This window comes from Podarcis pityusensis (assembly GCF_964106645.2).
Source record: "Podarcis pityusensis genome assembly, chromosome: 17".
Classification (NCBI taxonomy): Eukaryota; Metazoa; Chordata; class Lepidosauria; order Squamata; family Lacertidae; genus Podarcis; species Podarcis pityusensis.
In genome coordinates, this window is record NC_138042.1 from 6,212,091 (window position 1) to 6,224,260 (window position 12,170).

At 45.9% G+C, this 12,170-nt stretch overlaps 1 protein-coding gene across 1 annotated transcript; it reads left to right on the forward strand.

Moving 5' to 3' along the window:
- Positions 1-10,810: 10,810 nt before the first annotated feature.
- LOC308467106 (olfactory receptor 1E5-like) lies at positions 10,811-11,746 on the forward strand (the record flags this gene model as incomplete). The annotated part of the gene is made up of 1 exon (XM_080988527.1): positions 10,811-11,746. One exon carries the CDS (start codon positions 10,811-10,813, stop codon positions 11,744-11,746), a length of 936 nt encoding a protein of 311 aa, XP_080844653.1.
- Positions 11,747-12,170: the final 424 nt, after the last annotated feature.

The following is a 12,170-nucleotide window of genomic DNA, read 5'->3' on the forward strand; positions in this document are numbered from 1 at the left end:
TCACACCTTATAGTAGCTGGAGTGGGAGCCAACATCACTTGGATAGCAGAGCACACAGATGGTGTGTGCGCTTTCGGTTCTGTTTTAAACTTGGGCCCAAATGTTGGGTATCTGTAATGGAGAAACGGACTGCAATCTGTCTTTCAGGTACAGTGGTGCCCCGCAAGACGAATGCCTCACAAGACGAAAAATCCTCTAGATGAAAGGGTTTTCCGTTTTTCGATGCGCTTCGCAAGACGAATTTCCCTATGGGCTTGCTTCGCTAGACGAAAACGTCTTGCGAGTCTTGCGATTTTTTTCGCTTCCCCCCCCCTTTTTCTAAGCCGCTAAGCCGCTAATAGCCTTTTAGCCGCTAAGCCGCTAAGCCTTTAATAGCCGCTAAACCGCTAATAGTGCTAATCTGCTAAGCCGCTAATAGGGTTGCTTCGCAAGACGAAAAAACCGCTAGACGAAGAGACTCGCGGAACGGATTATTTTCGTCTTACGAGGCACCACTGTATTTGGGGCCAGCATCTGCTAGGATTAGCTGAACTACCATAAGCAGATATCTTAATCCTAATACTTACAGTAAAGATCAGCATCACAATCTTATATTTGCCTTATATTAACTATCACTCCCCTGTAAGTAGTAAGCAGACTTCAAATAGATAATTAAATCTTCCAAGAGTAGATTTATGATTCACGAATAGTATAGGCAACCAAACGGTCTTTGCATTATTCACTCACACAGGAAGTTTCCCCCTTCTCTATAGGGTATAGCTGGATTCAAAATAGCCGTCTCCCTTGTTCTCTCTTTTTTTAGCATGTGTCTGTGGCATATTGTTACACCCACACTTTAGGGGTTTTCTGGTTCACTGGGGACTTATTTTACTCTTTAGATATTAGTTGTGTATACGTGCTGTATGCAGTGTTTCTCAAACTTGGGTTTCCAGCTATTGTTGAACTACAACTCCCACAATCCTTAGCTTGCAGAACCAGTGGTCAGTGGTGATGGGAATTCTAGTTCAACAACAACTGGAGACCCAAGTTTGAGAAACACTGACTTAATGATTGCATTGCTGCCCATATATGTGTAATCTTGCTGCTCAAGACAGCACCCATTTAGAATCATAGAATCATAGAATTGCCGACATGTAGAGTTGGAAGGGAACCTGAGGGTCATCTAGTTCAACCCCTTGCAATGCAGGAATCTCAACTAGAGCATTCATGGCTATCTAACCTCTGCTTAAGAACCTCCAAAGAAGGAGAGGCCACCCACGTCCAAGGAAGTTCATTCCACTGTCTTCAGAAAGTTTTTTCAGATGTTTAGCTGGAATCTCTTGTAACTTGAAGCCATTGGTTCAGATTGTGCCCCCTGGAGTAGGATAAAACAAGCTTGCTCCATCTTCCATGCCTCACCTTGCTTCATGGGTGGGCCAGCCCTAGTGTGAACATCTTGCCAGCTAGAGTGTGTGTAGCAAGTTTTGAATATCAGAACATCACACATTAAATGCTTCCCGATACAAGACTGCCTTCAGATGTCTATGGAAGCAACTACTCTATTCCAAACTTAAAAATAGAAAGTGTAATGCTGGTGGTCAACAGAAGAGGTTTAAAGACTGTCTCAAGGCAAATCTTAAAAAATGTAGTATATACACTGAAAACTGGGAAACACTGGCCTGTGAGTGCTCCGGTTGGAGAGCAGCCTTTACCAAAGATGTCATGGGCTTTGAAGACCCTCAAACTGAGCTTCCTGTTTCCGGCGGTGGGAAATGGCTGACTCCCGTACGATCGGATCCCAGCCTTTCGCGAATTCTTCACAGCACTTTAGCAGAAATGATCAGAGTTCCAGGTTCTTCAGTGCAATATTATTTATTGTGAGCTTTATATACAAATATCTACAGAAGCAGTTCATACAGTCAGACAGAGTACCTGGCTGTACCTTAAAGCTAGCATGAGCCAGACGCCTGTGCAGGACATGAATACACATATCGTGGGTTGGGACATTTTGCACATTCGCAACCTTAGACTCACACCATAGTACATACATATTAGTTCTAAGGTTAGCATTTGCCAACACTGCCCCATTTTGCTTTATCTGGCACTGATCTCCCATGAAGTTTACTTCAAAGCCTGCTTTTGCCAAGTCAGGAATACGCAGGAGATTGTTTTGCATACTAGGCACACACAACACATTCCTGAAAGTGTGTCCCAGCTGTGGGAACACAATCTCACCCTCACAGACCACATTAGCTTTCTGGCCTGTAGCAAGACTTACATGCTTTTTGTCTGAAGCCCTAGCATCAGTCAGCAATGCTTTTCTTTTACAAAAAGTTTGAGAAGCTCCGCTGTCCAGAACCCACAGCTCTTCATTTTCTTGGCCAGCTGCAGACACCCAAGCGGTAGACTCTCTCTGCTGCCTCCTGTGCTTCTGCTGTTTTTGTTGTTTTCTCGGACAGCTCCGAAGCAGATGACCACTGGACTTGCAGCAAAACCACCTTTTTACTTTGTTGACCACCGGCTGGTCTGCAGCAGCTCCTCCTGGCTGTTTCTCCGGCTCCCAACACCTGTGCTCTTCCCGGCTGTTGTTCCCTCTGGGATGCTCCGACAGCTGGGCTGAGGTCGTCTTTCTCTCTGCACGCCTGTCCTCCTCTGCATACAACCGTCCGGTAACGTATTCCAGAGTCAGTTTATCAGTCTCTACCAACTCGAGGGAATTGACAAGCATATCATAGCTGTTGTCAAGGGAACTCAGGACTATAAAGACTTTGTCCTCTTCCCCCACAGGCCTCCCTCTTAAGGCTAGCTCCTGGAAACAGCCTGTTAGGAACTTTAGGTGGTTTACCAGGGAGTCCCCCATTTTCTTCCGACACCGGTACATTACCTGGTCAGTGTTATCAGCGAGCCAGCTGTCTCTCGCACATGGACAGCCTTGAGCGCATTCCATGCCTCACTTGCCGTCACCTTATCTGCTACGTAGACCAGCTGACTGTCGTCCACTCCAAGGATGCTCGTAGCCAAGGCTCTCTCATCCTTCTCATCCCCCTCAGGGGGCTGCAGTGGATCTTCCACCACTTTCCACAGGCCCTCACGCTTCAGGAAGTGTTGCATGCAGACCGACCAGATACTGTAGTTTGTGGCCGTCAGCTTCTCCAGCAACATGCCAGCTCTGGACTGCTCCATACCTGCAGCTCACCTCCACACCCACGGCTAGATAACTGTCACCTGTACTCTGGTGCAGTGAAAGTGTGCTTTAGCAGAAATGCTCAGAGTTCCAGGTTCTTCAGTGCAGTGTTATTTATTGTGAGCTTTATATACAAATATCTACAGAAGCAGTTCATACAGTCAGACAGAGTACCTGGCTGCACCTTAAGGCAAATATCGAAGACTCTTTCTCTCTGACCACACTCCTCTACCCCACCACCTTACTTTTCATTATGAATGAGAGAGAAGGCTAAATGGATGTCTAGCAGCCCCCCCTCTAGGGCCTGGAGGGGGGAGTGTGTGGTCTCCAGAGGCTGATCGATCACCAAATGACTGATATTTGTGGAATACAGTTTATTTACAATGCAATATTGCAAACAGTTTTGCCCAACAATTTAACGTGGAAGGTACTGATTCATTAAAGCTCAAAAGGAAGGTTTGGACAACAGCCTGGATTGGAAGGATTAATGACTGGGAGTTGCTGCGGCATTAAACTTCAGATAACAGACTTGGATAACATCCCGGATTGGAATGGAGTCAGAGGAAGCTGCGCTGGTAAAAAGGCAGTTGGAAAAATATATACAAGCCGTATTTGATGGATGAAAGGCTATATGATGTTTGACATGATTGAGAATCGTGGAACCAGGGACGGAGAATTTTAAAGCGTTAAAATCGAGATGTGGAAAATATGGAAACAACGAGGAGAGGCAGCACTGAGATGTGGAGATATGCTTCAGAGGTCAAGACTACGGGGAGCTCCCATATAGGGATGGTTCTCACATTTCCAAGTCAGACTGCACTGTTAGAAAGACATCTCAGGGTAGATCCAGAATCTGTGGTTTTGGATGTCCGAAAAATTGCAAGGACATTATTGCCCCTGTGAAATGAAACCAAGCTGACTGGGAAAATGCTTAGTGCTCAAAAAACCCTCAAAAATATGGAGCGGGCAGAAGCCCAAGCATCCAATTACACTTGGGGTAAGAGCAGTGGCGTGCGGTTAATTTTTTCGTAGGGGCACCAGCTTGCCAGGGCGATGGGGGGGTGTTGATCTTGTGTCCGTGAGCATTGCGCCTACTTCCCAAAGCTGGGCAGAAGCTTCCCGGGCTTTGGGAATGAGGCACCAGGCTTCTAACAGGATTCTGGAGCTCTGCTGCCTCCTTACTACAGCTAGGTGGGAATTGGGAAGGTGGAGGGAGGGCTGTAGGACCCTTCAGAGCATCGCAATCAGGCTCCTGGATGAAGTAAATCAGCAACCTGATTGGCCTGCAGGAGCAGCCAATCAGGCTTCTGGAGGAGGTGACTCCGCAACCTGATTGGCCTACAGGAGCAGCCTGGAATTAGCCAATCACACGGGGCCCATTGTGTAAATAACGTACAGTCATACCTCGGGTTGAATTTGCTTCAGGTTGAGCGCCTTCGGGTTGCGCTCCGCGGCAACCCGGAAGTAACAGCGCATTACTTTCGGGTTTCACCACCCGCGTATGCGCAAACGCTCAAAATGACGTCACACGCATGTGCGGAAGTGGCAAAACACGACCCATGCACGCGCCGTCACGTCTTACGTTCTAATCAAGATGCAAACGGGGCTCCGGAACGGATCCTGTTCGCATCCCGAGGTACCGCTGAGGTACCTAGCCATTTTGGGGAAAGTTTCATTCATTGCTACTATGAGCTGAATAAAGCGCAGGAAATTCACACTCGGCTCCGAGTATGTGGGAGCCAGGAAGTCATGAAAAAGGCTTGTAGCGCCACCTGGTGCCTCGCTGACCTCAGTGACCTGCATGTCCGTGCCTTGCAGTGTATTAAGTAATGACCCTATATGGTTGTGGGTGGGTTTAAGCCATGACCGGATGTAGGTAATGTGAGACATTGGCAAACGGCCATGCGAGAGGAGAGAACAAAGGATAATAAAAGTTACGGGAGAGAAGAGAAGTTCGAAAGGAGCTGCTCATACCATCCTGAAAATATTGCTGGCTCTCTGTGTCTTTATTTTATGCTAAACTGCGCCATTTGTGACGGCTGGCTCCGACAAGTGGTGCCCCGTGTGAGGCTGAATAAAAGAATACGTCTGAGGCTTTTAAAAGAAAACCGTGTGAGGTTTTTCGATCCATGCAATGGATATCATCGGCTCACCACGCCCGGCAAGGGTTTCAAGCGCTAATCATCTTAAAAAGATCCCGGTGAGTTCGATCCCTCTTTTATCTTGATTTTAGAAAAATGGGCAGCTCTTTGCCTACTCCCCAACAGAAATTTTTAAAAGACTTAAAATTTCTCCTCTCCTCCAACAAATTGGAAGTTCCGGAGGGTGATTTGATACAGCTCATTCTGGCCATCGAAGAGCATTCCCCCTGGTTTCCTGCAGATGGGACTTGGGAATTGAAACATTGGGACAAGATCGGGGAACATTTTCATGGGCACCCCAGCATTGGTCTTCGGATTCTAAATGCATGGTGCAAGGTTCGTTACGCCATGGGCTCTTTATCACCAAAAAATATCTCCCTGGCTGCATTGCCAACACAACCTCCAGCTTCCTTAGTCCAGCCTGCTGTGTTAGCGTCTGTTCCAATACTTGCTTTGCCAGCAGCTCCAGACCCCAAACCTCCGGACTACAGTTCATCACCAGAGGACCCAATCCTGCAAAAATACCGTGGTCTGGCTGGAAATGACCCTGCTCTTTCAGCGGCAGAACCAGCTACCCCTTTTCAACGTGCAGTCCTTGCCTGTTCCTTAATTCAGGATACTATGGCATTCCCTGTTATTGTGCCCCCTGCTGGCGCTCCAGCAGGAACTCAAGCCCAACACCAACCTTTTGACTTTAAGATCTGGAAAGAGCTGCCGCAGTCAGTAAAGACCAATGGACTCCAAGCCCCATATACGCAGGCGCTTTTAGAAGCCACATTAGCCCAGCTCTTGGTTCCAGAGGACATCAAGCTTTTGGCCCATACAGTGTTACCCCCATCAGCTGGTGTTTTGTTTGCCCACGAATGGGAAACTGCCTGCCGTGCTTATGCTCCAGCCTTGTTACAACAAGTCAGAGAAAATAATCCAAATGTTACCCTCGCAGACGTCATAGATGCCATGATGGGGCGTGGTCCCTTCGCTCAAGCTTCAGTGCAAGCCACACTGCTGCAAATCTTATTGAGGGACACTGCTCTTGCTGCTAAACAAGCAATGAGAAAAATCCCAGAACCCAGTATTCAATCAAGGTGGGGTTCAATCAGGCAAGAGGCAAGAGAATCATATTCTTCCTTTATGGACAGGCTGCTTACAGCAGTGAGTCGCCAAATTGAAAATCCTGAAGCCAAACAAATAATTATCAAACAATTGGCCTTTGAAAATGCCAATGAGGATTGTAAGGTTGTGTTATGACCGATAATACACAATCCTGCCACAGACACAGCAGCCATGCTTCGCATTTGTCAGTCTGTAGGTACAGCCACCCACAAGGCTCATCTGCTGGCAGCAGCGCTAAATGAAAACCAGCCTGTAGCCACCGATACAACTTGTTTCCAGTGTGGCAAACCAGGATCACCGATACCCCAGTTTGGGTAGAATAGTGGCCTCTACCAAAGGAAAAATCAGCAGCAGCGGCACCGCCTTGGTTCTGAACAGCTTATTTCTGAACAATTGACTTTCGGCCTCATTGAACCATGTTCATCCCACTGGCTCCAGCAGACAGGGAACGGTTTGCTTTTACATTGCCAGTATATAACAATTCGCAGCCCACCCAGCGATATCAGTGGGTTGTCCTGCCTCAGGGCATGCGGAACTCCCCTACACTTGGTCAACATTTCGTGGGTGAAGCATTGAAACCTTTCCGCATGCGCCACCTAGAGGTGCTGCACACGAGCTGCATCTGGCAGTGTTTGCCTTCCTCACCATTTGCCTTGCCATCCTTTGCTGCACCGTTATACAAGGAAGAGAAGCAGACGACCCAGTCCAGTTGTAACCACCATATTTCACCTTATCGGCTGGCAAGCAGCTGTCGCCTGAATCCTACTCTGGCTGGCAGTATCCACGGCTCAGCCACTTTCGAACTAGAAGAACAGCGTTGTTGAATAAGACTTTTAGGGGAGAAAATTATCATAAGATATGGAGGGATAATATTTTTGAACAAGATATGATTATGTTTGCCAGTTTATTGCATGCTTCTAAATGTTGGGTGTGTATGCACATGCCGCCTTTTGCCAGTCATTCCGGCATAATGCTTCATGGTGTGCCTGTCAATGGATCTTTTCAATTTACTAATATTATATCCCCTAAGCAAACTTTTTGGCCTCCAGTACAATTGACCCTCCATGAGCCTGCCCCCATTTGTTTTCAAATTAAAGAGGGGAAAGAATCATGGGGCATATATCCAAACTGTCAATATACATTGAATTTCACTTTTAATAGCTCTTGTTCTCTTACAGGAACATACAGTGACCAATCTCAGTGCTATAGGAGTGACACCAGTGCATGGCTAATAAACTAGAAAGGAAGCCTACCATGCAGCTTGGAATCAGAATTCTTATATTCTTGGCTTCCGGATGGAAGTTGGCTTCGACATTTATTGATTTTAGTGATCATTATAGTAGTTATTTGCATTATTTTGTGTTGCTGTATCCAATGTATTCCTTCCTTAATTTCTATATGTACTGCATGGTTCTCACAAGAGTCGCCTATCGCGCTCGATATAACCGTATTGGTACTGATATATATGACTCTGATATAAAATAAAGAAAGAGGGCATGTGGGAGCCAGGAAGTCATGAAAAAGGCTTGTAGCGCCACCTGGTGCCTTGCTGACCTCAGTGACCTGCATGTCCGTGCCTTGCAGTGTATTAAGTAATGACCCTATATGGTTATGGGTGGGTTTAAGCCATGACCGGATGTAGGTAATGTGAGACATTGGCAAACAGCCATGCGAGAGGAGAGAACAAAGGATAATAAAAGTTACGGGAGAGAAGAGAAGTTCGAAAGGAGCTGCTCATACCATCCTGAAAATATTGCTGGCTCTCTGTGTCTTTATTTTATGCTAAACTGCGCCATTTGTGACGGCTGGCTCCGACAAGAGTATATTTCAAACTTGGTCCCAGTTGTGGAGCAAACCAGAATCCTCCAACATCCATACTCAAAGGAAAAAACTTTTCGAACACTTATTAATGAGGACGAGCTAATTTGTTAAGCTGAATGATGGGTTGGGTCTCTGAATGATGATTCTCCAGAGTTTATGCTATTGCATTCTATTAATTCTGGAGGGGGAACCTGGTTGAGTCTTCCTTGGACCCTGGAGATCACCAACCTTAAGCAGAGATGAACAAAAGCTTCCCTTGCATCAGAAAACACAGAGCTAATCTCCTCAGCAGATGAAGGAGGCCAGTTTCGTCCTATGCAGAACAAGTCCACTTTCTTTGTTCTTCACATTGACAGGAGCAAGAGAGGAAACAGGAAGTGCCTTTACTTAAGTAAGTGTGAATATTGTTATGTTTTTGCGTGGGAGCAAGACTCCCCTAAATGTCTGGATTCAGTGAAGGGTTAGAATTTAAGGATACTCCTAAATTCCTGGGCCTAATGGGGGCTTGAGTTTAAAGCGGTTTTTCCATGTCCAGGAAACACCCACTAAGAAGGCCATTTTCTGTCTGGGCTGGACAGAAAATGGGGAAAGCCCTCGCTGAGGTAAGAGATGATTAGCAGAGACAAAAGGACAGAGTTTCAGGAAGGAGGAGTAGAACTGCAGTGGGCAATGAGGAAGCAAACAGGAAAGAATTGTCACTTTTTGAAGCTGGAGGGGGGGCAAAGCATGAAGCAGGCAGTCTGTTTCAAGCTGCAGCAGAGGTCAGACATGATATCTGGAGTCTCTTGGAATCTGAGGCTGCAGCAATAGAAGAAACAGGACCCTCTTGGGATGTGAATGCTCTGATCTCTCTCCATGTAGACACAGGTTGCATAGATATGTACATAAACCCTGTATCATAAAGAGATCACGGACTCCACTTGGCCTCATTGTTCCAAAAGTAAACACAGACCCTGGTAAGCATGCCTGGTGTTGTAAACAAAAATTGCCCTTTTCCCTTATGGGGTATCCAAGAGCCCATATAGAGTCCTTATGTAGGTTCCCTATTGGTAGGAGAAAATAACAGAGGCCAACCAGAGAATATTGAGAAGCAAAGCAGCTAGTAAGCCTGATCTTTATTGATCTGTTGCAACAGGGTCCTTACTCACCACACAAAGGAGGGAGGAGGAACCCAGAACAATGGCACGCAAGGCCTTATATGGACTTTTGAAATTGCCACCCTGTAGATCAAGACCACCCCCAGAAACATCATACATACATCACAGAAGGGGTGTAACCTAAGACCACCCCTCAGATACATCATACCTACATCACAGAAAAGGCGGTCTAAAACAGAAATGTGAATGTTGTTTTTCTCCTGTCATTGTTTATCTCCTGTCTGGCAGGTTACTTGATTGGATACCTGCTTACTAGATTGGATTGCCTGGGGAGCCTGGCCAGTATTTTGTAATGATAAATACTTAGTTCCTGGGCCATGTCACAGGCTCACACCCTATTCAAACACACATAACATTAAGACAGGATTTGTGAAGGAAAAGACAATGGGGAGGCTTTTCCATTTTCCTTTGACCTTGCAGAGAAAACATTTGGTCAGTTTGGGAATCAAAATGGTTTCAGGTTGGTCTTCCTGTGCTGATCTATGTACGTGCTTGGTTGGTACACTTATGAACATTACCATATATCTAAGACCTCAAAATTCCTATCACACTGGTACCTCTGGAATCTCTCACTGCTCATAGATTGGTGAAACAATGTGTTACCCACTTAAAAGCTTCTAACATCCAAGAAACCTATTGAGGATTTTTTAATGGTTACTAATCAGTATCTGAAGAATTCACTCAGTACAATTAAAGCACATGCCTATCCCCAAAGACTTCTGGGAACTGTATTTTACCACTCACAGAGAAGCATTTCCCAGCACTCCTAACAAAGTATGGTTCTCAGAATTCTTGGGGGGGGGGAGACTTACTATGTTTTTCAGGTGTGCTTTAAATACTTGGTGTGGATGTGACCTTTAGCCCTTTAGCAGCTTTCTATAGCACCACCTCAGTTTCCTATGTATCAACGAAGCTATACCTCAATACCAGGTGTTTTCCTTTCGTCTGTAATATTGTCTCCCTCCTCCTCAGGATTTAGTTTAAAGCTCTCCTGATGAGCAAACACATTCTTGCCGACCACTGTGCGGTATAACCTATCTCTTGCCAGAAGTCCATCCTCAAGGAAGCAGAAACCATGGTCCAAGAAGCCAAATCATTCCTGACAACAACACCTGAGCAGCCACTGGTTTACCCCCAGTATCTTCCCCTCTCTTCCTGGGCCACAACCTTCAACTGGAAGCAGGGATGAAAAAACCACCTGCACCCTAAGGCCCTTCAGCTTCTAATCCAGAGTCTTAAAGTCCCTTGGTATGTCTGTGACTGGCAGTATCTCAAAAACAGACATGGAGAATATCATATGAGGAGAGGAAAGAGGGATTTCCGCATAGTTCAGTTTGGGCAGCTAGCAAGCAGAGGGTGGGGAATTTACTAGCCTAAACATTTCTTCTTCTTGCCCCTACGGCAGATTTAGCCTAATGAGTCCTGGGAATGCAACAGACTTCTCTGAATTATTCCTCCATGGCTTCCCAATCCAGCCAGAGTTCCAAGGGCTCCTCTTCCTGCTATTCCTCTCCATGTACCTGCTGGCCTTTCTGGGGAACGCAACAATCATCTTCTTGATCCGTTCTGATTTACGGCTCCTCCACACTCCTATGTATTTCTTCCTCAGCCACCTTGCCTTAGCTGACTTGGGCTTCACCTCCACCACCATACCCAAAGTGCTAGAAAACTTGTTGTCTCAGAAAAAGACCATCTCCTATCATGGCTGCCTGGTCCAGATGTACTTTTATGTGTGTTTTGGCAATTCAGACAGCTTCCTGTTGGCTTCCATGGCCTACGACCGTTATGTGGCCATCTGCTTCCCCCTGCGTTATTCTGCCCTGATGAGCCGTAAGCGTTGCCTCCTCCTTGCAACAGTGTCCTGGGTTATCCCTATTGCCCATTCTCTGCTTTATACCATTTTGATGTCCCACATGTCTTTCTGTGACTCTAGAGAGATCCCACATTTCTTCTGCGATCTTTACCCTGTGTTGGAGATCTCTTGCTCAGACCGCAGTGTCATAGAAATGCTGATTCTGACAGAAGGGTCGGTGGAGGTCCTGGGGCCTTTTTTGCTGATTGTCATCTCCTATATGGGCATTTTCTATACCATCCTGAAGATTCCATCCAACTCTGGAAAGAAAAAGGCTTTCTCCACGTGTGGGTCCCACATTGCTGTGGTGGTCTTGTTTTATGGCACTGTGAGCTGGATTTATTTCAAGCCACGTTCCAACAACTCGGATCGCAAGGACACTGTGGCCGCTGTCATGTATACCATGGTGACCCCTATGCTGAATCCCTTCATCTACAGTCTCAGGAATAGTGAAATGAAAGCAGCCATGAAGAGGATCATTAGGCACCATTTTCATTAGTGTCTTTTGCTGGCAAACCTTATAGTAGCAGGAGTGGGAGCCAACATCACTTGGATAGCAGAACAAATATATTAACCCTAATACTAATTCAGGAATTATTTTCTTCCTTTTGAAATCTCCAGTTCAGCAAAAAAAACCTTCAAATAAGTATAATTGGTTTGATAAAGAATGTATCAACCATAAGAAAGAACTCAGAGCCTGTCTAAAAGAAGCCTCTATCACTAACTCCGAAGGTCTCTGGAAGACCTATTTTAAATGAAAAAGGCTTTTAAGAACATGCTCCTGTGTTTTCACAAGCCAAATGGTCTAAAATTGTCACTGCATTAGAAATTAAAGATACCAAAACCTTTTGGTCACTCCTTTCAATAAAAGCTACCACTGACTTTCCTAATATAAGTGATGAAGCTTGGATTACGCATTTTAC